Source organism: Dromiciops gliroides, chromosome 3 (assembly GCF_019393635.1).
Source record: "Dromiciops gliroides isolate mDroGli1 chromosome 3, mDroGli1.pri, whole genome shotgun sequence".
NCBI lineage: Eukaryota > Metazoa > Chordata > Mammalia > Microbiotheria > Microbiotheriidae > Dromiciops > Dromiciops gliroides.
The window spans coordinates 408,623,211-408,651,090 of NC_057863.1; the positions used below are offsets into that span (position 1 = coordinate 408,623,211).

The following is a 27,880-nucleotide window of genomic DNA, read 5'->3' on the forward strand; positions in this document are numbered from 1 at the left end:
TTCTTAATGCATGTTGGTGGAGCTGTGAACTGATCCAACCATTCTGGAGAGCAATTTGGAATTATGCCCAAAGGGCTATAAAGCTGTGCATACCCTTTGACCCAGCAATACCACTTTTGGGTCTTTTCCCCAAAGAGATCATAAAAAGGGAAAAGGACCCACATGTACAAAAATGTTTGTAGCTGCTTTTTTTGTGGTGGCAAGGAATTGGAAATTGAGGAGTTGCACATTAGCTGGGGAGTGGCTGAACAAGTTGTGGTATATGAATGTAATGGAATTCTATTGCGTTGTAAGAAATGATGTGCAGGAGAAGTTGAAAGAAACCTGGAAGGACTTGCATGAACTGATGATGAAATTCTGTGACTCTATGGCAAGGCAAAAATTGACTAGAATTAAGTGAACATCTTTATCATGTTTCATTTTGGGATGATTTTGCCTGTTTTTTCTCAAATTTTATTTTATTTTTTCTTATAGTCACGATCTATATCTAGTTCCCCTGTGATGGTAGCTCAACCTGTTTATCAGCAACCTGCATATCATTATCAGGTAAAAATTAATAAAGGATTTTGTTACTACTGAAATATTATTTTGTACTTTGATTCCTGTTTTCAGTTTTATTTTACAACTTCTTGTGAATCATTCTGAGAAAAAATGCCTCAAATTGCCACAGAATATATCAGATTGTCACCATATTTTTGTTCCTTTTATTCAGATCTTAGACTAAATTCTTCCTTTTTGAGAAAATATGGTGATATTAATCAGGAAGCAGAAGGTGAATTCTTCCCTGTTATTAGTTTACAATGTAAAAATTAAGCTAAGTTTTATTTTAGTGATTCTAGGAGCTAATAATGATCTACAGACTAATCACCTGGATTTGAGTACCAGCTTTGACATACACTATCTGTATAACTAGGGTCAAGACACTTACCTTCCCTGAACATCAGCTTCCTCGTCTATAAAAGGGGAATAATACTAAACTCATAAGGTGGTTGTGAGAAAAGCATAAGCCCTTTAAAATTTACCCTGTGAATTGCTGCTATTATTATTTCAGAGTATATCCTAAAAAGTTGTCTATATATTGAATTTCTTTATCAAGAAATTTGTCTTTTGCTTTTCATTTCAAAAATAGAGATTCTGTTCCTTTGGGGGAAAAAATTTGGCCTCTAGAAATAACTCAGCATTTCAGAATGCTGGAATTTTTTTTAAATTGCATATACAAAATATACAATTTTTAACTATATTTACCGACAAGTCCTTCAAATTGTCACTGTTTAGAATTTTCCTTTCCTGCTTTAAAGAGCAAGCTTGAAACTGCTCTTCAGTGGCATGGTTGAAGGGCACAGAGCAGAAAGTAGCTACTGGCTTTGATCAGCATTTTCTAGTTGAAAATCAGAGTAGTGCTTCATTTATCTTTCAAAACCTATACATCATGTTTTTTGTCTTTTAACCATTTGTTATAGAAAATCTTTCTAAAATATATCATAGGCCACTTTGCCTTCTAAACCACAGTATGCTGAACAAAGTTTAATCTACTTTTGTTATGATCCAGAGGTTGACATTTGGAATAATACTTTTTGCATTGTAATTTAAAGGTGTTATTGTCACCAGATCAGTGGCAACTAGGAATAGAGCACTGGGCCTGCAGTCAAGAAGATAAGTTCAAATCTGGCCTCCCAATACTTATTAGCTATGTGTAACCCTGGGCAAGTCAGCTCAACCTCTGTTTCTCTTAGTTTCTTCATCTGTAAAATGGGGATAATAATAGCACCCACTTCCCAGAGTTGTAGTAAGGCTCAAATGATATAATATTCATAAAGCACTTAGCATAATACCTGGCACATTGAAGGTGATGTTTAAATATTAGTTGTTGTTGTCATTTGTATTATCAGAAGGTATTAAGATGCTATAGGGTTGTTTGCCCCCATTTTCTGTACGTTTCTAGTTCTTGTTGATTACTTTACTTCCCTGGCTTTTTCTAGTTCCATTTCCTCCTCCCACTCCCTGAATGTTGGCAGTTTCCCAAAGGTCTGTCCACAGCCCTCTTCTCTTACTACTTTAAATTCTCCCTTGCAAGTCTTTATCTCATAGGATCGAGGTCAAGGAAGATAAAGACAGAAAAGGTCATTAGATTTAGTGGTTAGTAGGCCATTGACTTTTTAGAGAATAGTTTCATTAGGTTTGTGAGGATGGAAGCCAGATTACAGATAGGTAGGAAGAAAGTAGAATTTCCCTTGAAAAATTTGCCCAAGATTTCAGTACAGGAGTTTGGAAGATGGTGAACTGCTCAGGGACTATGTAAAGTTCTTTTAGGATATCAGATATCTGAGTATGCTTATGAATGGAAGAGATTAAGAAGATAGAGTTTGTAGAGGGGATAGAAGTTAAAAGAGTTAAGAGAGTGAGATAATTGATGATTCATAGTTCTTCAGAAGGTAGGATGGGATGTAATCAGCTACTCCTGACTGACTTCAACTTCCACCAGATACTTTTCACTAATGTTTCTTTTCTCTAATAATATCTCCAAAGTTATTTTGGGGTACCTAGGTAACTGATCTGAAGAACTGCTGATTTTCTAAAATAGAAATTTAATAATTGTCAATTATCCCAGCCCTATCACATTCATAAATGCCCTCCTTAAATTAATCTTCATTGCAGAGCGATACTAACTGTACCAGGATATAACAGGATGACAGAGAACTTCCATAAAACCTAATGTTGACCTATCGCCTGTAGTCCCTGGTTTTCAACTTCCCTAATAAAGGTAGTGCCACGTGACTCTATATATACTCATTCCAATAGATACCACTATTTGTATAATAAGTTACTTATGTCATTTTATTAAAAGAATAATAATGGCACTTAAGTCCTTTAAATGTAAAAATCACTTAATTATGTTTCAAAGCTCATTAGACACTGTTTACTATTTTATTGGTTTCTTATTTTCATTCTTTTTCCAACCTTTTGTTTATTTTTTAATGTTTGATTTATGGTCATATATATATGACCATATAAAGATATATATCGGGGCAGCTGGGTGGCGAAGTGGATAGAGCACCAGCCCTGGAGTCAGGTGCTCTCTCTCTCTCTCTCTGTCTCTCTCTCTCCTCTCTCTCTCTCTCTCTCTATATATATATATATATATATATATCTTTTTTTTTTTAAGTGAGGCAATTGGGGTTAAGTGACTTGCCCAGGGTCACACAGCTAGTAAGTGTTAAGTGTCTGAGGTCGGATTTGAACTCAGGTCCTCCTGACTCCAAGGCCAGTGCTCTATCAACTAAGATGTATATCTTTATATATATAATCTTTATTTATGTTCCCAATGACTTACCCCCTAGCTTTCAAGTTATCTCTTCCCATTGGCCTCTTACCCTATCTGACTTTAATTTTACTATATTTCCTTTTATATCTTTTCCATACTTTCAGTTTTTCCTTAACTTAAGCTCATAATATGTTTATAGTAAACAGATTGCCTAAACAATTCCCTCAAAAATATGCAACAGAAGTGTAGGCACAGAAACTAAGAAGTAGTAGTAGTACTATAGAGTAGTAGTAGTAGTAGTATTCCTCTAATACTACTACTACTAAAAATGTAAATTAACCATAATTCTGACACCTACCAAAGGAAGTCCCAGTAAACCACAAACTTTAGAGTAAAGTAACAGTATGCTTAGCAATATTAGACCTGAGGACCACTGTCTTCACATATACAGACAGAAAAAGAAGATAAGTAGTCCTCCTGACTAATTGATGTTATGTTTTACCAATCCTTTCCTCCATTCTTTTGTTCTTCCATTTATTTTCTTCCCCCAGCTCTTTTCTTGACTACTTTATTCCTAGATACTATTTTCTACCTTTACCAAATGCTTTAATTTTTAAATGTTAGAGATCTTAATTGTAGTCTGCTTTTATGTTTTATTCTGTCATATTGAAGTTTACTCTCTGTGTCCATGTTCAGGAACAACTGTTTGACTTTTTTAATTTACTAGTTTCATAAGGGGAAGGAAATTAGCTTTTATATAGCACCAACTATGTGCTAGGCACTGTCTTAAGATCTATTTACAAATATTAGCTCATTTCATCCTTACAATAACCCTTTGAGGTAGGTAGTTATGCACATTTTACAGTTGAGGAAACAGGCAACTGGGTTAAATATCTGAGTAAGTATCTGAGGCTACATTGGAATTCAGGTCTTCCTGACTCCAGGCTAATGCTGAATCTGCTGAGCAACCAGCTCCCTCTTAAGGATATATATATGAGTATATTCCTATTAAAACAAATGTTCTCACCCCTGAAAAGTCATGAAATTGGTGGTAGTTTATACCCAAAAGTGGTGCTTATGTCAATGTTCTTTGATTATGAAAAACAACCACATAGAACATTGCTAATATTTTACATTTTACTCTTCTTTAAAAAGTCACATATCATCATTATTAATAAATTTTTACTAAATTTCTGACTTGAAACTGTAATTTTCAGACACACACCCTGAATATATTTTAACCTTGTTTCTAGTATTTTTTTTCTTTTTTATCTTAGGCACCTGCACAATGTCTTCCAGGACAGTGGCAATGGGGAGTCCCCCAGGTAATAGCAATAACCTTAAATATTTGGTTATGAATTCTTTCTAAAATTGTTCCTGCTGAAGAAAGGTTAGGCTTTCATTCAATACCTTTTAAAGTTATATTTCTATTGTAATTATATTTAAGAAATCAGTTGCTCATTTTGGGTAACACATATGTACAAAATAAAATTAAATCACTTGTTCCCACTTGCTTAGGGGAGCTAGCCATTCACCTGAACACTTAATGTCCAGTAGACCAAGAAGTAACCTTGGTAACATGTATTCATCTTAATTCAAATAAAAAAGTTGATAGACCAAGGCATAAGGAAGTTGAATGTTTTCCCCAGGATTACTGAATTCTTAATGATATGCCCACAATTAGAATTTTTATTACATGAATTTGTTTTTATTACCTTCTTGGCTTTTAATTCTTTAATCTTCTAGATTACCCCAGAATAACAAGTTGTTAACATGAGTTTCACTTTTCTGTGATGCTCCCTTACATGAAATAAAGACTGCTCTTAGCTATATTGCTATAATCATATCCCCCACCTTCCTGCAAAGCATAACCTCTTCCAACATGAGGACTTCCTTTATCTACCCAGTTATTCTCATTCTCTCTCTTGAAATGATTTTATTTTTAAATTTTATTTGTATATGCGTAATTCCCATCTCTGCTATATGCCCAGGAGACAATAAGTTCTTTGAAAACCGCAACTTTTATTTTATAACATGGTATCCCTAAGGCCTTACAAATAAGTACTTAACTAGTGCTTGTTGAATTAAATTTCATTGAAATAATTTAGTTTTGTTTTCTTTAGTCTCCAGCTTCTTCAGCCCCATTCTTATACCTACAGCCATCTGAGGTTATTTATCAACCAGTAGAAATTGCACAAGATGGTGGGTGTGTTCCCCCTCCTCTCTCTCTAATGGAAGCTTCAGTTCCAGAGGTATGTATTGTGGTTGCAAAAGTTATTTGTGTGCTCATGTGCGCAAGCACGTGTGTGTATGTGTGTGTATGTGTGTGTGTACCTATTCTTTAAAATGGGATAAAAGCTATTACTAATATATACCATCTTGTGTTTTCCAGTTTTCTTTGCCTGTTCATTCCTTTTGCTCCAGCTAAGATGTTTTTTTGCTAGGCTTTTCCATTCACTTTCTCTAATTTCTTGTTTTCTCACCTATAAATATACTAAATTCTATATCAGGTTATTTTTATTCTCCTTTTCCACATACATCATTATCATCAGTAAAAATCTTACCCTCTCCATGAGCCTTTCTCTGAAACTACTCAGCTCCCTTTATAGGGTAACATAACAAGAATGAGAAATTGTCTTTCCTTTTGGTTTTGATTGCCCTTCCTGTATTCTACCACACTCCCTTTCACTTTCTGTCTCAGAAATCAGTAAAAATAATTTTTTAAAGTAACAATAAACACAAACAGTTCAATCTTATTTTTAAATAAAAATTGTAAAAACCTACCTTATAGTGTTAATATTGTGTAATGTCTTTTTTGAAGCAGAGTGGAACCTTAAAAGAAAGAATAGACTTTATTTTATGGTTTTTTGAGTTTGTTTGGTTGGTTTTTTTGTTTGTTTGTCTGGTTTTTTGTGAGGCAATTGGGGTTAAGTGACTTGCCCGGGGTCACACAACTAGTAAATGTCAAGTGTCTGAGGTCGGATTTGAACTCAGGTCCTCCTGACTCCAGGGCTGGTACTCTATCCACTGCACCACCTAGCTGCCCCAATAATAGACATTAAATGCAAAGTTTTTATTATATCATTAGTCCTATAAACAATCATTATTATTTTTACTATTGGTATATATATATATATATATATATATATATATATATATATATATATATATATATATATATATATATATATATATATATATATTAGTGTGTCTGAGGCCAGATTTGAACTCAGGTCCTCCTGAATCCAGGGCTGGTACCTTTTTCCACTGCGCCACCTACCTGTCCCATGGTATATATTTCTTTAAAGGGACAGGGATAGGAATTGGACCTGTGATTTCATCAACACTAGGGAACTCTTGAATAAAAACAAGACACTCCCTCTGCCTATGCACGATGGCATCTTCTCTATGCTTACAGTCTTAGAGAGTTGCCTACAACAATGAGAGGCTAAGTGACCTACCCAGAGTAATGCAACCAGTCTGTGTCAAAGGCTATACTTGAACCCAGGTCATCTGTGTCACACTGGTTTCTCATCTTTCTACAAACTGAAAATAAATAGCCTTATAGTCACATGTTGTTTTTTTTTTAATTTCAGAGGTTTTCCCTTCTGGTTGTGTGTGTGTGTGTGTGTGTGTGTGTGTGTGTGTGTGTGTGTATGCATGTATGTATGTATGTGTGTATATGTGTGTGCTAAAGATATATCAAGATGTTTGTTTTCTTAGTGTATTTCTCTAAGTTATACTGATAACATCTATTATTACCATGCAAAGAAATCTTTGGATACTTTTATTGGTAATACTTTCTCAGAGAAGGAAGGGATTTATTTTGGTGGGGAAGTAGTTAAATAAGTAAATTAAAGTGGTGTAGTTTCTATTGTGAAAATTTTTGCTCATATAGTTAAAAACCAAAACTTCTACTATGGGATTTACTTTTAACTATTGAGTCTTAAAGTGAAGTTTTTACAAATGTTGAGGTCTTTTTTCTGCCTCTCTTAATTGATCCTTTTAACTAAAACTTACACTTTTTCTTATGTTAGCCTTATTCTGATCATGGAGTTCAAGCAACATATCATCAGGTTTATGCCCAAAGTGCAATTGCCATGCCTGCACCAGTAATGCAGCCTGAACCAATTAAAGTAAGCCATTTATTTTAGATTATTTCCCCCTCGTATCAGATTTTAAATCTTTGAGTATTTTATTCTGAAAATAAAGTTCTCCTTCAGGTATCTCTCTCATACCATGATTAAATGTAAAGAATTACTATTCTCTCAAAATCATGTGACAAGTATAAAATTAGCCTTATTTATTAAAGATTAGTGGATTTTAGGATTACTGATAGGTAATTAGGTTCTAGTTATAGAGAGTTCTATGCAGTATACAAATGAAATATACCAGAAGTAAAATATGATAAGTTTTTTATTTTCTTTAAGTTAAATTAAATACTAACAGAGATAACTAGAAACTTAATAATGGCTGGTTTATTGGTGAGCTTAGAAGGGGCTAGGTTTTGATGAACCTATTGGGTCCAAAAGAGTACTATTTCAGAGGCTTATGGGATGGTGGGAGCAGAAGATTTAGCTAATGATTAATAAATGAAAGAGGGTCAACAAGCCCCAGAAAATAGAGCAGGCACAATTCAAGAACCACTTGAGTTTCAGAGATTGAACCACCAGTAATATAATTCAGAGGGCACAACTAGAACTCCACAAGATAGCAGATCCAGGGTCCAAGGCATTAAGATGTGGCCTGATATTTGGGCAACCTGTTCAGAGCCAACTGGGGAGCCACTGAGGTAGGTTAAGAGCACAACACAGAGGGAATATTTAGTGTTGCACCTTAAAAAAATATGCTTTCGCAAAGCATAAGCCCAATGCAGCAGTTTGGTGATGCTGTGCTTGCTATAGTGCTGGTCTTGTTCTAACTAAAGACCAAGCTCTGGGACTACCTACTCTCTCCTGATATTTTTTTACTCAAACTTACTGTTTCAGCTTAGAGAATTAGAATATACTTCCACTAGGATTTGGAGTCATTGGCAATGCTTTTGGTGGTGGTACAGAATCTTAAATTCATAGGGCTCTGTTGAGGGAGACATCCCTTTCATGAGGATTATGGAGACTAGCTGTCCAATCTTCTCTAGGCTATTGATCCATTCTGTACAGTATTGGATACAAAGCAACACCACTCTGAGGAACCTTTCCATTTTTGCCCCACTTCCCACCTACCATGGTACTGCCATAGGAAATAAGATCATGACCCTAACTTAGTTGAAATATGGAAAAGGGTACCTTACCTCTCAAATAGCTTGAGACTACTTTCCAATTTTTCTTTCTCCAGAGGTAGGAAATATATGCTGTAGGATGTCAGCTGTGATCCTAAAGCAGCTTAGCAACATAATGGTTTATCTACACTGAGAATAGCCAGCCTGTGGATGTTCTAAAGGTGACATGTATATTTAGTTAAAAGGTAAATTATAGTAGGCATGGGTAATAAAGTTTGAGGAAGTTAACAGAACCAAAGGGATTTACTATGGCAAAGTTTTTATTCATTTCTCCACTCAGTTTGTGAAGTTCCTTTTAAAATCAATAAAAACTGAAATTGCTTAAAATGTTCCCTCATTGAGGGAGAACATGAAATCAGTGAGATTAGTTTATTTTAACTTATTGCAAAGGTTATAATAAAACCAAGCAGTTCCTTATCATAGTATTTGTCATGAAATACAATAAAATAAATTTCCCCTTCTACTTGTTAAAATTGTGTTCCCCATATGCCTCTGAGATAAAGAAACTAAAATGTCAGTCCCATCTATTAGGGTAGATTATCTGTGACTTTTTACATAACAATTATTTTTACCTTCTGGATTTCTTTTATATTAAATACCCCTGGGGACTTCCATGTGATTTTACTTATTTCCAGTAGGAGGGGCCATAGCACAGAAATAAAGAAAATTTGAGAATAGTGTTAAACCACATATATGTTTGTATGTATATATGTATATATATGCCTATGTATACCTATATATACATATCTAATTTAAATTTTAATTTCCCTAGTTCAAAATATTTCTTTTAAATAATTTCTCAAGCATTTTAATACACTTTTAAGTAACAAATAATTTCCAGGTGTTCTGAAGAATTAAGGAAAGCCTCAAAATCCCATTTCATTTAGTTCCACAAATAATTAATATTTATTCCAAATAATCTCAGCTATAACAAGATATGACCCAGTTTCAGTTGTACAGGTGAATTCTGAACAGAACTAAGTACAGGGGCAGCTAGGTAGCGCAGTGGATAGAGCACCAGCCCTGGAGCCAGGAGGACCCGAGTTCAAATCCAGCCTCAGACACTTAACACTTACTAGCTGTGTGACCCTGGGCAAGTCATTTAACCCCAATTGCCTCACTCAAAAACCAAAAAAAAAAAAAGAAGAACTAAGTACAGTTGGGAATCTCTAGGCCAAAGTTGGATTTCTAGAGAATTCTGCTTCAAAAACGGGGGCAACTAGATGGCTCAGTGGATAAAGCACCAGCTTTGGATTCAAGGGGACCTTAGGTCAAATCCAGCCTCAGATACTTGACACTTACTAGCTGTGTGACCCTGGGCAAGTCACTTAACCCTAATTGCCCGGCAAAAAAACAAACAAAAATAGGTAGAAAAAACATATAGTACCTGATTCAAGCTTCTGTACCACTGCCATAGAAAACTGGGATCTAGCTCTATTAGGTATGGTATGGGTGGGTTTAGAGTCACAGTTTCACCCAATTATAACTCAAAGAATAATCCCACAAACACCCTAGTCTTTACCTCCCAATTAAACTGCTGTTATTATTACATTAAAGGATTCAAGAAGTTGGAAAACCGGAAACAGTGATTTACTAATTATCCTTTAACTGGATATCCTACTCCTCTGAAACTATAATTAGTAGCTTACTTTAACTAAATCTCCTTCATAACTTATAACTTAGTGAGTCTTTCTCTTCACCTCTTCTTAAAACTTTCCCTTTTCCCTTCTGGATAGTGCTTTTCCTGGCTTCCAATCCCTAGTGGTTATCTCAACTTCTTTTCCCTACCTCACCCCTCATTTCCCCCCTACCCCTGCCATTATTTCCTTCCTTTTGTCTGCTTCTCTCTGTTCTCTCTCCTTTTCCCATCCCTTTCTTTTTCCCTTGTATCTCTCCCTTAAATATTAATTAATAATACAAAGCTGAAAGTAGGTGTGTGTGAGAAAGAGAAAGAGCATAGAATTTTAAAGCCAAAAAAGGCCTTAGAGATCAATCTACTCCAATCCTTTCATTTTACAGATGTGGAAATGGAGGCTCAGAGAAGTTAAGTGACTTAGCTAGGGTCACACAGCTAGTAGTAGAGTCAAGACCATGAATCTTTTTTTTTGAAACATCACTTAAGTTTAATGTTTTGTCCAAGAAACAAGAAAATTAGTTTCTTTATATACTTTGTTGTACTCTTATTTTTTTCTGACTCAGAATGCCCTATCCCATTATAGAATTTCTCAAAAAATGGTGTCCCAACTTTTTCTATTACAATTGTAAAATACTGTTGGTGCTGTTAACATGCCAGTTATACCTGAATGATATATCTCACAGAAGTATGAAAAAATTGTAAAAAGGATGCTATTCTTGTTTCCCTGGTTTCAGTGTTTTAATATAGGATTGTGCTCTAAGAAACTTTTTTTTTTACCAAATGCCTTTTAAATCGTCTATTATTCAAGTCAATGACCAGCATTTTAAAAATATTTTTAATTCCTTTTGTGCAAATTTCTGTAATGTTCATAAAACTTCAGTGGCTTTAAAAAGAAGTCTGCATGGAAAGATAGAAATTTATTTTCAGAGAATTTGTTCTCATTGGGTTTTTTCGTAATGTAAACATTTTTAAAACTACTAAAGTGTAAGAAGACAGTTATCTTTGATTTATAATAAAGTTGATATTTACAAATATCAAAAATATTTGCGAACAATCAATCTAAACCCTTGACTTGGGATTGCTAAACAGTGTTCAAAGGCACAAATCTAAAAAATATTGAAAAATAAGATTTTGAAATCCTGCCTTGATGCCCATAAACCAGCTATTTCAGCAATCATTTGCACTTAGAGAAAAACTATAAGGTACTGGAAAAAGGGCTAGCCTCAAAGCAAAGAACCTGGGTTTAAGTCCAACCTCTGACAGTTTCAGTGTGACCCTGGGCAAGCCACTTAATACCCAGCACTCTGGGCAGCTCTAAAAGTATAAACTTCAAGGGGATGGGCGAGCAACTAGGTGGCTCAGTGGATAAAGCACCGGCCCTGGATTCAGGAGGACCTGAGTTCAAATCTGACCTCAGACACTTGACACTTACTAGCTGTGTGACCCTGAGCAAGTCACTTAGCCCTCATTGCCCCACAAAAATAAATAAATAAATAGAATAAAATAAATAAACTTCAGGAAAGGTGCTGACCTGCCTTGGAAGAAAGTGTCCCCTCATCTGGGAGTTCCTCTGTGTCAATGACATCATAGATCCTGTTCCTATTCCCACTCTTCCTAATTAAATTAGCTATTTGGCCAATCAGAATGCAGTATAGTGAAAAATAATGTTTTAATATTTACATGGCAAAAAAAACCCCAAAAACATAAGGGACATTCATCAAGCTCAAGTAGTTGTAATTTTTGATTTATGGAATTTCATTCATTTACAGACAAAGAGGTATAATTTATTATCATACTAAGTTTGCATTATTATAGATGAACTGGTCCTTCTCTGAAAAGTTCTATAACGATGATCAGTTTTCTCTCATTGGTTAACAACAGGACAGTGATCACTGTGGCCATTAAACACACACACACACACACACATACATACATACATACAGAGTTAATCTTTCCTGTAGCTTCCCTGTTTTATGGAACTTCCAACTAGTAATATTTTGGAGGTTTAGGAGGAAGAATGCTATGAAGTATGATCATCTCCAGGAGCCTGAAGAAAAAAAAAGATGAAAACGTGTTTACTGAGGGTGTACAGGTACACTTTCTATTTGTGTAAAGGGTATAAATTGAGGAAGACTTATATAGGACTTTTGTTTTCTCATCAGTTCTCTCTCTGTTCTTCCTTTCAGAAATCATTTTTTAAAAGACACAATTTCTTTTGAAAACTTGATGTTAAAAATTACAGAAGCATTTGGGGTAATATTAATCCCTTTCACAGCCAAACATGGGAAAAGCTGTCTACCATCATTGCTTCCATTTCCTCTCCTCTTATTCTTCAATCTCCTCCAGTCTGGCTTCCAACCCCACCACTCAACTGAAACTATTCTTCCCAAAGTTACTGATGAGCTCTTAATTCCCAAATCCATTAGCTTTTTTCAGTCCTCATATTTCTGCATTTCTCTGCAACATTTGACAGTGTCAACCGCTCTCTCTTCAGAAATATTCTATCTTCTCTCTTTTTGTGAAACTGCTATCTTCATTCTCTTATCTGTCTGACCCTTCCTTTCATTCTCCTTTTCTAGATCATCATCCATATCCCATCCTCAAGAGTGGATTTACCCAAAAACTCTGTCCTGAGCCCTCTTCTCTTCACTTTCTTGATGACCTCATCAATTCATATACATTCAGTTATCATCTCTATGCAGATGATGCATCGAATAATATATCAACCCTAGTTTTCTTTCTGAGCTTTAGTACCATGTCACCAACTGCTTGTTGGGTTTTGCTAAGAGGATATGCCATAGGCATCTAAAATTAAATATGGAGTGTCCAAAACAGAACTCATCTTCAGCCCAAAAGCTGCCCTTCTTTTTTACTTCCCTATTTCTGTCAAGGGCATTACAATCTTTCATATTTGAAACCTTAGAATCGTCTTCAACTCCACATCCACTCCACTCCTCACTCACACCAACCTCTTTCTTGACCTACATAACCATTCATGCTGGTTCTTATCATTTCTATCTCCAGTACATGTCCCCTTCCCTTATTTTCCACCCTTTTTCAGGTCCTCACCACTTCTCACCTATCTGCCCTGTCTCATCTCTATTACAGTAACCTCTTAATTGGTCTTCCCACCTCAAGTCTCTCTCCCCTCTCTAGTCAGTCTTCCACAGAACTCCCAAAGGGATATTCCTAAAGCACGTCATGTCACTCCCCTAATCAATAAATTCCACTCCTCCCTAATACTTCAATTTCCCCCTCAGATCAAAATATAAATTCCTGTTTGACATTTAAAGCCCATCACAGTATGGCTCCATCCTACTCTTTTTTTTTTTTTTTTTTAGTGAAGCATTTGGGGTTAAGTGACTTGCCCAGGGTCACACAGCTAGTGTTAAATGTCTGAGGCCGGATTTGAACTCAGGTACGCCTGACTCCAGGGCCAGTGCTCTATCCACTACGCCACCTACATCCTACTCTTATAGGCTTATTTTCACACATTTTTGGGTACAGCCAAATTGTCTTCCTTAGTAGCATCTCCTTTCTCTGTGCCTTTGCACAGGCTTTCCCCCATGCCTAGAATGTACTCCTTCCTAACCTCAGCATTTTAGAATCCATCATTTCCTTCAAAGTTTAATTCCAGGGCAGCTAGGTAGTGCAATGGATAGAGCACTGACCCTGGAGTCAGGAGGGCCTGAGTTCAAATCAGGCCTCAGACACTTGACACTAGCCGTGTGACCCTGGGCAAGTCACTTAACCTCAGTTGCCACACACACACACACACACACACACACACACACACACACACACACACACACGCACGCACACGCTTAATTCCTCAGTGTCGTTTTCTACATGAACCCTTTCTTGACCCTTCCACACCCCCCAACAACTCCTAGCGCCTTCTCAACAAAATTATTTTGTATATATTTATATGTGTAGATATGTTCCCTTTTAGAATGTAAGACTTTTTCATTTATTTCTTTGCATCCCCTTGGTACATAGTGTATCCTTAATAGATGTTAATTGATCAGGAGATCAATCGTGTTTTAAACATGATCAGTCATGTATTAAACACAGCAATCATATATTCTATTGAATAAGCATATAATCTTTTAAAAGTATAAAGATATTCTCAGTAGATTCTTCTGAATTACATCTCTAAAGTATTGGTGGGTGCTTTTTTCTTTTCCTGAATTTTTTGTAATACGTATTCATCTAAAGCAAGCCAACCTTCCTCACAGAAGGATTCTTAGTTTTGTCTTTTACTTTTCTTCTTAAAGTTCCTATAACTCATAGAAGGAGTATACTATATTAATAAAAACAAATTGATAAAACTGAAATTAGGGGAGAATATGAATAGCCAGTGGGTCACACAGGCTGTAAAAGGAGCTTTTGTTTCCCTCACTTAACCATTAATACTGATAGATGCCACAAGCCCCAAATAGTTGCTTTCCGAGACACAATTTTAACCTTTGTCTATACATATACAATAGTTAACAAGGAGAAACTGAGTGAAGCTATCAGAGTAAGAAAGACAAATGGGGAATTAAAAGTGGAGCCTTTGCTCATTTTTGCTATCTTGTGTCATATAGTAAAAGTACTAAATAGAGCAATAATTACTAGAAACCACTTTTATTTTTCAATACTTTTATATGCATGTTTAACTAAAACCTAACTTTTGACATTGTATACAGAGGTACATAGCTATCTGACCACGGCCATGTCATTTAGCAGAATCAAAACTCTAACTCCTATCGGTGTATCCTACTGCCTTTTCCTCTAAATCACATTATCTGCTATAGAAGAGTGCAGTGAATATTAAAATGAGTAAAAATGGTGAAAAAATGATTCAGAGGTGGATGTCTGTGACCCACATGGTTATTCAAGTTACTGGATAGCAAGGAGCCCCACTAAGATCATCACTCTGACCCTGTAAACAACAGAAAATACATCATTTTACCATAACATTAAATAGAGTAGCAGAGAATTTCTATCACTCAGAAGCCATGGTTCCAAATGGTTTGGTCATTCCACTTAGTTAGAACTATGACTTTATTACCAGCTTCAGGGAATATTTTCTCTATTATATTCAGATAATAAGTAATTGTATATTAAGTCCTTACATTGATTTAAAGTCTGGTAGTTAAAAGATTCAACTGGGCTAGATAGCCTTCAGTTTTAAAATAGTGATGATTTGCTGTATCAAGTCTTTATTGTCCTAAAGCACTTTATATGTGTTTGAATGAAATGTATACAGATTTAACAACTCATACATTTTAGTTGTAATTAAAATTATGTTGCTAGCATATTACATCATATAACTTAAAGAATTTCAGCTTCTATGCATTTTTGAGAACAATAAACTATTGACATATGCATAGGTATCTACATTTTTTATTCATCCTGTCCATTCTCTAGGCAAGTGACCATATAACCTTTGTTTCAGACTTATCATGTAACTTTGAAATAGTTATATGTGTTTATGGTTCAGTTGGAAATTCACATCTTCATTGTTTCCACCTCAGTAATGCTTTCTGATAACATGTTTCATTGCTTAGAGTCATATTTAGTTCAACTCTTTAAATTTCTTCTTTTTAAAACCATAGTGCAATTGTCAGGTGCATCATTAATGCCATCTACTGGACACATTACATAGTAGTATATGTGGTCATATTTTGCTTTACTTTTGTAAGTGTCTAGCATTCAAATGACAGATAATGTTTTACTGAAACATTATTTACTTCTGCTCTGTACATATCAAAGACAATTGGGGTGTTTTAAGATGTTCTCTTCATGTTGTTTGAAAAGCACTATTTTATAAAATGCCAATTGACTTGTCTCCCTACCAAAGAATCATAATAGATAAAAATGTTTATTTTTATCTCAGCAAGGGAAAACATGTTGCTCAATCCTGCCCTTCCTTGAAAATTTTTAATGAAGAGTTAAGCCTACTGGAAATCCAAAGCCCCATTCCCAGTTCATTTGAATTTCCTTCAAAAATTGACAAGTCAACCACACCTATGACTAGGGTTAATTCTTAACCAAACAAAAGATAAAGTTGATTACAAAAGCTAAAAAAAGACATTTCAGTTACATGACATTGAAAGTTTTTTGCACTAACAAAATGAATGCAGTTAGTATAAGCAAGGAAGTGGTCAACTGGGAAAAAATATATTAAATATCTCTATAAAAAGTCAGATTTCCAAGATACTTAGACTATATAAGATGAGAAGCCATTCCCCAGTAAAGAAGTGATCAAAGGATGTGAACAAATAGTTTTCAAAAGGCAAATTGCAAACTAAGCATCATGTAAATGTTAGTTATCATCATCATTAACCACATTCCATCATTCAGCATTGGTAATGTGAGTTCCTTAAGATAAGAGGTTGCTTTGTTCTTTATATTTGCACCTCAAACACTTCCATGAACAAAGTAGGTATTTAAAGAATGTTTATCAACTGATTTATTAATAAGAGAAATGCACAGTAAAGAAACTCAGATTTCATCTAACACCCAACAATTTAGCAAAGATGACAAGAAAGGAATAGTCACTGTTGGAGGATTTGTAGAAAGGCACATTAATATATTGTTCATGGAGCTGTGAATTGGTCCAACTATTTTGCAAAGCAGTTTGGAATTATATGAAAGAGAATGACTAAAATGTCCATACCCTTTGATATAGAGCTTCTAAGTGCTAAACACATACCAAGGAGGTTAAAGGTAATGAATGAATGAGAAAGGTCCCCATAGACACAACTATTTATAACAATGCTTTCTATAGAAGTAAAGTATTGAAAACAGAGTAGATGTCCTATATTCCCATCAGTTGGGAAATGGCTCCAATAAAGAGCTATGAGAAGGTGCTTCTTTCTCTATCAACCCCATTCCCCTCCACTTCATAGAGGCAAAACAGATGAAGAATGCTGTATATAACTTTTTCAATATATTTGTTTTGCTGAGCTTTTAAAAAATCATTTGTTTTAAGAATGATATGGGAGGGAGCAGCTAGGTGGCGCAGTGGATAAAGCACTGGCCCTGAATTCAGGAGGACCTGAGTTCAAATCCAACCTCAGACACTTGACACTTAACTAGCTATGTGACCCTGGGCAAGTCACTCAACCCTCATTGCCCTAAAAAAAAAAAAAGAATGATATGGGAGGGAGATACTGAGAAATGTACATAATGTTTTAAAAGATAGCAATAAAAATTCCAAAAAGTGCATAGTTGCTACACTAAACTAAAACTAAAAGGACAAATACACTTTTTATAGCCAGTTATCTAATGATGTATTGATTATCTTATCTGGACCCTTTTTTCTATTTCTGTCACAGCTTAAGGAATTTCCTTTCTTTGTAGATAGCCCATCAGAGGAAATATAGCAATAATAAATAAAAAGTCAAACCATTTCCCTTTTATGGTTATTCTGATAAAGAGTAAGTTTAGTAGGAGAGTAGACTAAGTGTCTTCTAAACCATTTTTCATCCCTAAGTCTGTGATCTTATTATGGGGTTAAGATCAAAATGGTAGCTAAAATAAATCTTAGAATTATTTTTAAATTTTAGTTATCCATGATATTACTGTTTCATATTACAAAGAATCAAGTTAGCAGTTCTTTAGTAACCCAAAGTGATCTGTCAGTTTCACAGTTTGACCTATTTCTATAGAATAACTATTAAGTAACTCCTTATATCAGTGTAATATATGGGGCTGAACATGAATTATAGGCCTTGGGGGGGAAATTCATTCTCTCCAGTTCATATGCTGAGTCTATAGTCTTCTCACTTTAACTGTGCTATACTTTATCATTTTACATAATTTTTCTCCTAACACATTGTGTCAGAATTTAGAGACAGAATTACTTTTGAATTAAAACTGGCATAACAACTGTGATTATTTTTTTCTTATGGTTGCTTTAGGGAAGTAAAATGCATGAGGAAAAGGTTTTTCTCTTCCTTCATCAATTCCTTAGTGATCCCAAAGTTTTTTCCAGGATGGCAGTCATATTTTTTATTATTATATAAAATAAATTTCTGTTTGAATAACTAGATAACAAACTTAAAGTAGCATTTCCCTACTGTAAGGTAATATAGTAAAAATTATTAAGATGCCAGTAGGTATATCAGTTTTGGTTTGGTTTTTATATATGTATGTTTGTATGTATGTATCTATATGGCCCTAGTTTGAAGTGACTATATGAAGATAAAGTCCATAATTCTGAATTTATTCTTTATGCTTGCTTTCATGCCATACTCTTACTTTCTTGGAACTCTCTTTATTCCTTTCTAGAAAGTAAACATAATAAATTGTCAGACTTTTTCTTTACCCTTATGTGTAAATTACAAGCATAGTATTAATAAAAACAATACTTTCATTTAATTCATTTAAATTAATGGCTACTAGGGGCAGCTAGGTGGCGCAGTGGATAGAGCACTGGTCCTGGAGTCAGGAGTACCTGAGTTCAAATCCGGCCTCAGACACTTAACACTTACTAGCTGTGTGACCTTGGGCAAGTCACTTAACCCCAATTGCCTCACTAAAAAAATAAAAAAATAAAAAATAAATAAATTAATGGCTACTTCCCAACAGAACAAGGTTAACCAGAAAGGTCAGGGGACTGTAATTTTTTTAAACAAATACCTTACAGAATTTGGAACTCAGTTGTTGCAACTAAAATAAAAGTATAGCTGCCATCTGGTATAGATTAAATTTTTCTTCCTTTAAAATTATGTTAATTACCAAGTCAAATATTTTATCGTTTGTTAAAATTTAGTCTTTCTTATTTTGATAGCATATAAATTTGTGCCTCAGTTAATTTGACAACAAAAACCCTAGTACTTAACCATCTACAATAATTGTATTAGTAGACACCATTACAGCTCCAATTATAATAATTTTCAGCTTTGCAAATTTTGTCATAAGTATGCTTGCTAAAAATCCTTCTTTTAAAAAAATTTATTTTATTTTCAGTTCCAAATTTTCTCCTTCCCTCTACCCTCTTCCCCACCCATTGAGAAGGCAAGAAATATAATACTTACGACACAGATGAAGTCATGCAAAACATTCCCACATGTTGAAGAGAAAGGGAGGGAGGGAGAGAGTGGGGGATAGAGTGAGACAGACAGAGGGAGAGAGAGGTGCTTCAGTCTGCACTCAATCTATCAGTTCTCTTTGTGGAGATAGATGGCATTTTTCATCATGAATCTCGGAATTGTCATGGATTTGTATTGCTTAAAGTTACTAAGTTTATCACAGTTAACTTTTTATAATATTGCTTACAACATTGTTACCTTCTGTCTTGTTCTCCTGGTTCTGCACTCTTCATCACTTTTTATATCACTTCATATAAATTTTCCTAGGTTTCTCTGAAGCCTTTCCCTTCATCATTTCTTACAGTACAATGATATTCTATCATGTTTCTATACCATTAACATGTTCAGCATCACCCTAGTTTATTGGGCATCCCCTCAGATTCCAATTCTTTGCCACCACCAAAAGAGTTACCATAAATGTTTTTTACAAATAAGTTATTTTCCTTTTTCTCTGATCTCTTTGGGATATATTAAACCTAGTAGAAGCATTTGTGGTCAAAGGATACGTACTGTTTAATAGCTTTGGAGGCATAGCTCCAAATTACTCTCTAGAATGACCAGACTAAATATTTAATGTTTGAATATTAAAATTGAAGTTAGCTTTGGAATTTTTAGCTATACTGTAAGCAATTGGAGTGATTTTTTTATATTCAAGTTGTATTTTTAGATCTGTCTCAAAGTTATCTTTCAAATAATTTTATAAGCTCTCAGCTTGAGAAATTTTGGCAGGGTTTCTGACCTTTGCCATATTACAATGATGATGCCAGAAAGGTGGTGTTAAGGATATCATCAGAGAAATGTATGGCTGAAAAAAAGTCACATAGTGAGAATGAAGATAATAAGTTGATAGTTCACATTCTCTAGTATCCACACAATGTCAAGAGAATATGAAGACCCCCAATATATTGCCCCACTTTTCCCCCAGTGACAATGTCATGGACAAGAGTTGTGCAAATTATGAGTGAATACATGATTAAGTTGTAATCTGCATCTTTGGAGGAAATTACCTACATTGATAAGATCGCACATCCACTGGAATATTGGATGAAGCCAATTATTGATAATCTAAATTTATGTCAAAAATTTAGTTGGTCATGTTAGCAGTTTAATTTTTTACCAAAGTGTTGTTATAAGCCTGATATTATATATATGACATCACTTTTTTTGGGGGGGTGAGGCAATTGGGGTTAAGTGACTTGCCCAGGATCACACAGCTAGTGTTAAGTGTCTGAGGCCGGATTTGAACTCAGGTCCTCCTGAATCCAGGGCCGGTGCTTTATCCACTGCGCCATCCAGTTGCCCCCTGGTATTATATATAAGACTCCAAATGTCTGGATTCTTCTCATTTTGGTAATTTATACTAATATTTTTATGGAATTGATGATTGACAGGGAAATTAAAACTTTTGGTGGGGCAAAGATTGCTTCTAACTAGCATAGAAATATATATATATATTTTAGTGAGGCAATTGGGGTTAAGTGACTTGCCCAGGGTCACACAGCTAGTAAGTGTTAAGTGGCTGAGGCTGGATTTGAACTCAGGTGCTCCTGACTCCAGGGCCAGTGTTCTATCCACTGCGCTACCTAGCTGCCCCTTAGAAATACATTTTTCAATTAAATTATTACAAAATTTAAAAATACTCTCTTTTTATTTACACTTATTAAAGTAATTAGCTGTCAGTGAATAGTCAACCAAAGCCTCTTCCTTCATCCCCCCAATCCCTAAAAAAAAGAAGAAAATTATGCTTGAAGACAATTTATTTTAGTCTTGGCATGATTTTGTCACATAATCAGTCTCTGAGGTTTGTGTGTGCGTGTCTGTCTATCTCTTGTCTTTGACTTTCCCTCCTCTTGCTCTGTCATTTTATCTTCACAGTCCAAAAATTTGGGGTCTGACAAAAGCTTAAAATAATCTGCCATCATTATTGTCTAGGTTATTTTTAGGGAAGTGGAGGAAGTTTTAACTGACTACTGACATTTCCTCCCATGAGGATAAATAATAGCAAATTTAACATTCTAAATAAATGTTTATAATACTTTCATTGGTACGTTTTATAGGGAAATATTGAAGGCCATTTGAATCACAATCATTTCATTTTCTATTTTTAATTTTTATTTATTTATTTTTGTGGGGCAATGGGGGTTAAGTGACTTGCCCAGGGTCACACAGCTAGTAAGTGTTAAGTGTCTGAGGCCGGATTTGAACTCAGGTACTCCTGAATCCAGGGCCGGTGCTTATCCACTGCGCCACCTAGCCACCCCCATTTTCTATTTTTTTACATTTATTTGCATTAAATTTAGGAGAGCCTTTCTTTCAACCTCCCAGTTCTTAAGCTGTTATTCTAATCATCCACTCCTTTTCCTGCTGTTTCTTTCTCTTCCCCTAATATCTAAGTTCTTAGAACTTTTATCCTATATTCTTGCTGCCTAAAGTTCATATATGTGTGTATATACATATACATATTCATATTCATATATACATACACACACACAGAGTTCTTTTGCTGACCCATTAGAGCAGAGGCTCCTAAATTCTTTTGGTTAATAACCCTCTCCCACTTGCTAAATTTGCAGAAGAAAGGAGAGAAGAGGTTTTAGGCAATCTTCTGATTTAAGATAGCAGGTGTTTCTTTTTAAGTTTTCTTTACTATGGGAAGGGAAAGATGTTTAGTGTTGCCTTGTAGAATTACTGTTCTTTGTAGGGACTGTTGCTCTTTAGTCTATTTCCATCCATACCATATAATCAAAATATCCCCACCAAGAATTCTGATCAGATTTTGCCTGAATTAAATCCAAAAGGCCTCTTAATTCTTGTCCCGCATCTCTTCACTTCATCCAGCAAGCAGTGTCAGCCACCTCATTTTCAAAATCATCTCCTGTTTTGGACTTGAAAATTTAATTTTCTTCCTTTTTCTTTTGCTTGCCATATTTCTCCTTGATCTTGAGATATAAATCTTCCTCTTCATTTTTTGCTAATCATGGGAGTCACATGTAGCTCTCATGCTCTGATCTTTCTTTTCTTTCCAGTCTCAGTACATTCATCCAGAGCTTTTGCTGCCTCTTCAAAATAAGAATGGCAAAATCAAAACTTTTTAAACATTATCCTTAACATCTTCACTTCTGCCAAACTTTTCCATCTCTTTAGGCATTATCCCTATCTTGCCTACCTTCCAAGAGCAAAACATCAACAAAGGATTCTGTAAAGTTCTTGTGTATAATTAAACAATTATATAATGAACAATGTAAAGTTTCAACTCAGAAATCTTAGGTCCACCTAATCTTTTCTATCTCCCCTTCCAAAACAATCTTCTAGGCCTTTGATATTTTCTCCAAAGATTAGTGTAATCTCTTCTTTGACTTTTTTACCTCTTCCCACTCTTTTCTCCATAAAATTTGCAGCTAAAGTTCACTTTCTCTCATCACTTTTATGCCTTCCATGTCAGTTAAATTCTTCCTCAGATTCCACTTCCTGAGCAAATTCCTTATTTTGACCTTTAATACTATTTTATCTATCTTCCCTGATACCTATTTAAGATGTCTCATTTATGAGGGAAGCTAGGTGGTGCACTGGATAAAGTACCGGCCCTGGAATCAGGAGGACCTGAGTTCAAATCTGACCCCAGACACTTGACACTTACTAGCTGTGTAACCTTGGGCAAGTCACTTAACCCTCATTTCCCTGCCAAAAAAAAAAAAAAGTCTCATTTACAGATACTCACCTTCTTCCTTTCTGTAGTATATTAAAAGTTATTTCCCTGTCCCATGTGTATCTATTAGGCCTTCAACCTTTTCAGTGTTCTTGGGAAACTGAATTTATTATTTTTCCCTGGAAATAGGGTGGCCAAGGTACATATCCAATAAGTCACATACTTCTGAAATAGTTTGTAGACTGTGTTCCTCTGTCCCACAGGATGGATTTTTAGGGTCTTAGGACAACTTTAAGTTTGGAGCAGGACTAAACAGACCACCCCCCAAAAAAAAAACCATTCTAATGTATAGATACCCTAGAGGTCTGTTCTGGATTCAGACTAATCCCAAGGGTCCTAGGAAGAGGTGGATTTTAGTGGATCCCCTGTGGATTAGGGTCATTTTCAAAATGATAATCAGGTTGAAGCCCTAAGCCTCTCAGAATCCTCATAAAAGTCATAAAATAGTTCTTTGAACTCTAAGAGCTGACCTAGTCCCACAGTTTAAAAAAAGGGATAGATATATATTTCTTTGACTCACCCTAATTTTAACCAAAATTCCCAGGATAGACCCCACATATCCTGAAGATTCTAGAACAACCCTTTCACGATGGTCTTGCTTGCCTATATGCTTGTACATACTACAGCAAAATGAACTTAATACTTTGGAGTAATGAGAAAAGTAGAGATATAAATATATAAATGCTTTTTGGCGACTCCCAACCTTTAAGTTTCATTTCCTGTATAAAATCTTTGCCAAAATAAAAAGGAAATCATTCTAATTCACACCTAACCCTAGCAGACTAACATTCCTCTGCACACTGACCATTCAGTTACCCTTTTTGTGTATTTATACTTTGACCAGCAATAGCTTGCCAAATTTAGATTATCAAACTCTGTGAGCAAAAGGCCTTTCTTTTATTCTTTCCCTATCTCCATTTATCTCTGAGTCTTAGTAGTCCAATAGTCTCAGAATTGTGCCAACTGGGTCCATTAAAGATTATGTTAGCTGATCTTAACTGGACTCTTACTGCTGAATGGAAGTCCTTTATTTTCTGTTTGATTCATTACATTCTCCAAAATGACTATTCAAAACTCTCCTCTCCTTAAGCACCCACTCCTACCTTTCTCAACAAAAAATTTCAAAATCAAAGCCATCCATCATTAGTTTTCTCCTTTCTCATATTCCACACCTCAAAATCCTTCTTGAAAGATTTCTTCTCACATTTTTGCCCCAGTTTGATGAAAAAGTGCCTCTTCTCTTTGCCAAATGTTCTTTCTCTTGCTCAAATTTTCAGTTTCTTCCATCCTTTAAAGAACAAACAAAAACCTTGACCCAACCATCCCCTCAAGTTATCATCCTATGTTTCTTTGCCCATTCCTAGTCCTACTCCTAGAGTTATCTATACTTGTTGACTCTATCTCTTCCCATACACTTCTCATCCCCTTGCAAATTCCATTCAAATAAAACTGTACTCTCCAAAGCTAATACAGACCTCTTGTCTGCTAAATGGTCTTTTTCTCAGTCCTTATTCTATTTAGCTTTGTCCACTTTCTTTTTTTTTTTTTGTGGGGCAATGGGGGTTAAGTGACTTGCCCAGGACCACACAGCTAGTAAGTATCAAGTGTCTGAGGCCGGATTTGAACTCAGGTCCTCCTGAATCCAGGGCCGGTGCTTTATCCACTGTGCCACCTAGCTGCCTCGTCCACTTTCTGTATTGTCTTCTCACAATTTTGTTGATAACTGCTTTCTTTATTTTCCTCCTGCCCATCTGACCACTCCTCAGCCTCTTGCTGGATCATCACCCTTTTCTTCTAAGTGTGGGTATCCTTCAAAGCCCAGCCCTGGGCTTCCTTCTCTAGTTTCTTGCTCTCTTCATTCTATCCTTTGATGATCTCACCAACTCCCAAGTTTAATTTTCAGCACCATGCAAATGACTCCCTAATCTATATGTCCAGTCTTGTCTCTCTCATGAACTTTAATCCCACATCTACTGATTATCTTCACCCGGATGCCCCCTAGGTAATTAAAAACTTATGTGAGGGGCAGCTAGATGGTTCAGTGGATAGAACACCGGCCCTGGAGTCAGGAGTACCTGAGTTCAAATCCGGCCTCAGACACTTAACACTTACTAGCTGTGTGACCCTGGGCAAGTCACTTAACCCCAATTGCCTCACTAAAAAAAAAAAAAACTTAAGTGAAAAACAATTCATTTAACCCAAAGTCCATGTATAAATTTCCCTTTTATCATGAGAAGCATGCACATCCTCCTAGTTACCCAGTGTCACAGTTTTGGAGTAATACTTGTCTTTTTTCCTCTTCTATTTCCCCTATCTAATCAATTGCCATATATTATTTATTCTACTTCTATAACATTTCTCACATCTATCCCTTTCTCTCCAGTTACACAGCCTCTACCTGAGTTTAGGTATGATTTCAATATTCTCCTGACTGGTTTCCATGAGTCTCTTCACTCACCAGTTTATCTTCCACAGAATTGCTAAATGGCTATTTCTAAGACATAAATGAGACTTTCTCCCCTACTCAGAAATCTTCAGTGGCTCCCTACTGTCAGTAGGATAAAATACAAAATCTTTAGCCAATCACTTAATCTAGCTCCCAAATTGCCTTTTCAGTTATTTTATATTACTCATTCATATACCTTATCTTTTTAATCAGTGTAAATGAGGGCTTATAGCACTTCCTCATTCATGACATTACATCTCTTCCCTTTGCATAGATAGACCCCCATAACTAGAATGCACTCTCCCTCATTTTCACCTTTTTAGATTACCTACCTTCCTTGAAAGCATAGTTAGATGTCATTTCCTATATAAGGCCTTTTCTTACCTATCCCATCCCCCTAGTTGTTAGTTTTCTCTGTCTCTATGTCTGTATCTGTCTGTCTGTCTGTCTCTGTGTTTCTCTCCATATTACCTCATATTACTTAGTATAGATTTTACAATTACTCATCTATGTATTTGTTGTATATCTCTAACCAAATGTAAGCTCCTTGAGGAACAAGAACTGCTTTATTTTTCTTTGAAATCTAGTGCCTAAAGCAGTGTCTTGCATATAGTAGGTACTTAATAAATGTTTGTTGAATGAATACAGTGCCACACACATGTTCAATAATATTGATTGATGTTCTTGACTCTCCTCTCCTAACTTATTCTTGTTCTTTCATTTTCTGTTCAGTTTCTCTGATCTGTATTTTCTTTCTCTTTACTTAACAGACAGTGTGGAGCATTCATTATTAAGACAATTGGGCAGCTCTAGTCCAGCTCAACTGATTTCTTGTCCAATGATCCTTGTGTGGCCGAGATCCAGCTTCAACGAACCGGCTAGAAGCTGCCCGTTGTGAAACTTAGGGTTAGTTGATACCTTGCCATACTTGTTTTTCCAACTATAAGCTTTTAGATATTATGAAGTTCTCCCTTTCACCTATTCCACAAAATTTAGTTGGCTGTGGCTTGTTGGGTTTTGTTTTGTATTAATCCAACTACTTTGACATTTTCTGTAATGTTTTGTTCATTCCATAATAGCCATGCTGGAAACAGTGAATCATCTTTCACTTTCACTACTTTATGATGTTTCTTTTCATCATGGACTTGTAGATTTTGAATGTTGTTATTTCATCCTCTTATTGTTGCTTTAATATTTTGGATGGATGATAATAACTTCTAATTTAGATTGGATTTTCAAATGTGTTTTTTATGCTTTTTAGAACGTAGGGTATTATTTTAGCCTTAGGCAGACTTGGGTCAATATTCCTGCCACTTTACTTTGAAATTTTTTATTATGCTTTATCTAAATTTTAATTTTTTGCCTCTTTATTAGTCACTGCTTGTTTCTTAACCTTTCACTTTCTTCATTTATATTTTTCTCCTTCTATCATGACATTCAGCAAAATTCTTGCTTTTATATCTCCTTTTGTATTTTCCAAGCACTTAAAAAATCAGTGTACCTATTTATTATGATTTTTATTCATTTTTTTCTGATCCTCCTAATAAGTGTAATATGCACCAGAGCCTTGCTATGCTATAACTCTGCTAGATGTTTAAATTTAATCATCTTAGACCTCCTCCAAAAGGAATTTAGTTAACATAATTCATTCAGCAGATCTATATTATGCACACCTACTGTATGGAGAACATCATACTAGGCACTGGGTGAGACATAAATTTTAAATAAGATGTGCCTTTGTGCAAGTTTAGTCAAATAGGGGAAAACAATAACTCATAACCTTTTGATGGAGTCCTCACTTTGAGGTAAATGGTGTAAGTATCCCCTTTGGTAAATGAGGAAAGTGAACTTCTAATGTCAGTGCTCAACAGCACAGACCCAAAGGGTGGTGGTTTAATGAAGTTCTAGGGTAAAAGTGAGATATGTTTGTGGATAAAAAGAATTATAGATGTAGAGCTAGAAGGGTCCTTAGAAGTCTTCTAGTCCAAACCTCTCATTTCACAGATGAAGAAACTAAAGCACAGAGAGAGGTGACGTGACTTGCCCAGGGTCACACAACTAGTGAATGAGCAGAGATTTGAATTTAGGTCCTCCTGTACCTCAAAGTCCAGCATTTTGTCCACTACAACCAGTTTGTTTTTTTTTAATAAAAATATGAACATTTTGTAAATCATAGGAGAACTTTAGATTCTAATTCTGGAAGCAATTTGATATACTAATTTGAGGAAGTAAGTTTTTGCTTTAAGAAAACATTCATTTTATAGAAGTTGTAGAACAAATCAGAAGTCAATTAGCTCAAACATTTAATCCTTCACATTGTGATTTATATAGTCATATAAAATTTCCTTTACCCTCTTCATCTCAGGAAATTAATAAAGGAGGGGGGAAAGAAAAAGATTGGCACTAACCCCCTAAAAATTGTTCCTCCTCATGGTCTACCCTCAAATATATTTTCATTCTCAGGAG

The 27,880-nt window shown here is 35.3% G+C and overlaps 1 protein-coding gene across 1 annotated transcript in view; it reads left to right on the plus strand.

The window, feature by feature from the left end:
* Positions 1 to 27,880, plus strand: part of BOLL (boule homolog, RNA binding protein) — a 75,991-nt gene that overhangs the window by 35,655 nt on the left and 12,456 nt on the right. The window contains exons 7-10 of the mRNA XM_043996875.1: positions 475 to 546; positions 4,540 to 4,587; positions 5,386 to 5,514; positions 7,300 to 7,398. Of these exons, the coding sequence (XP_043852810.1) occupies positions 475 to 546; positions 4,540 to 4,587; positions 5,386 to 5,514; positions 7,300 to 7,398 (348 nt within the window). The remainder of the gene's footprint in view (positions 1 to 474; positions 547 to 4,539; positions 4,588 to 5,385; positions 5,515 to 7,299; positions 7,399 to 27,880) is intronic.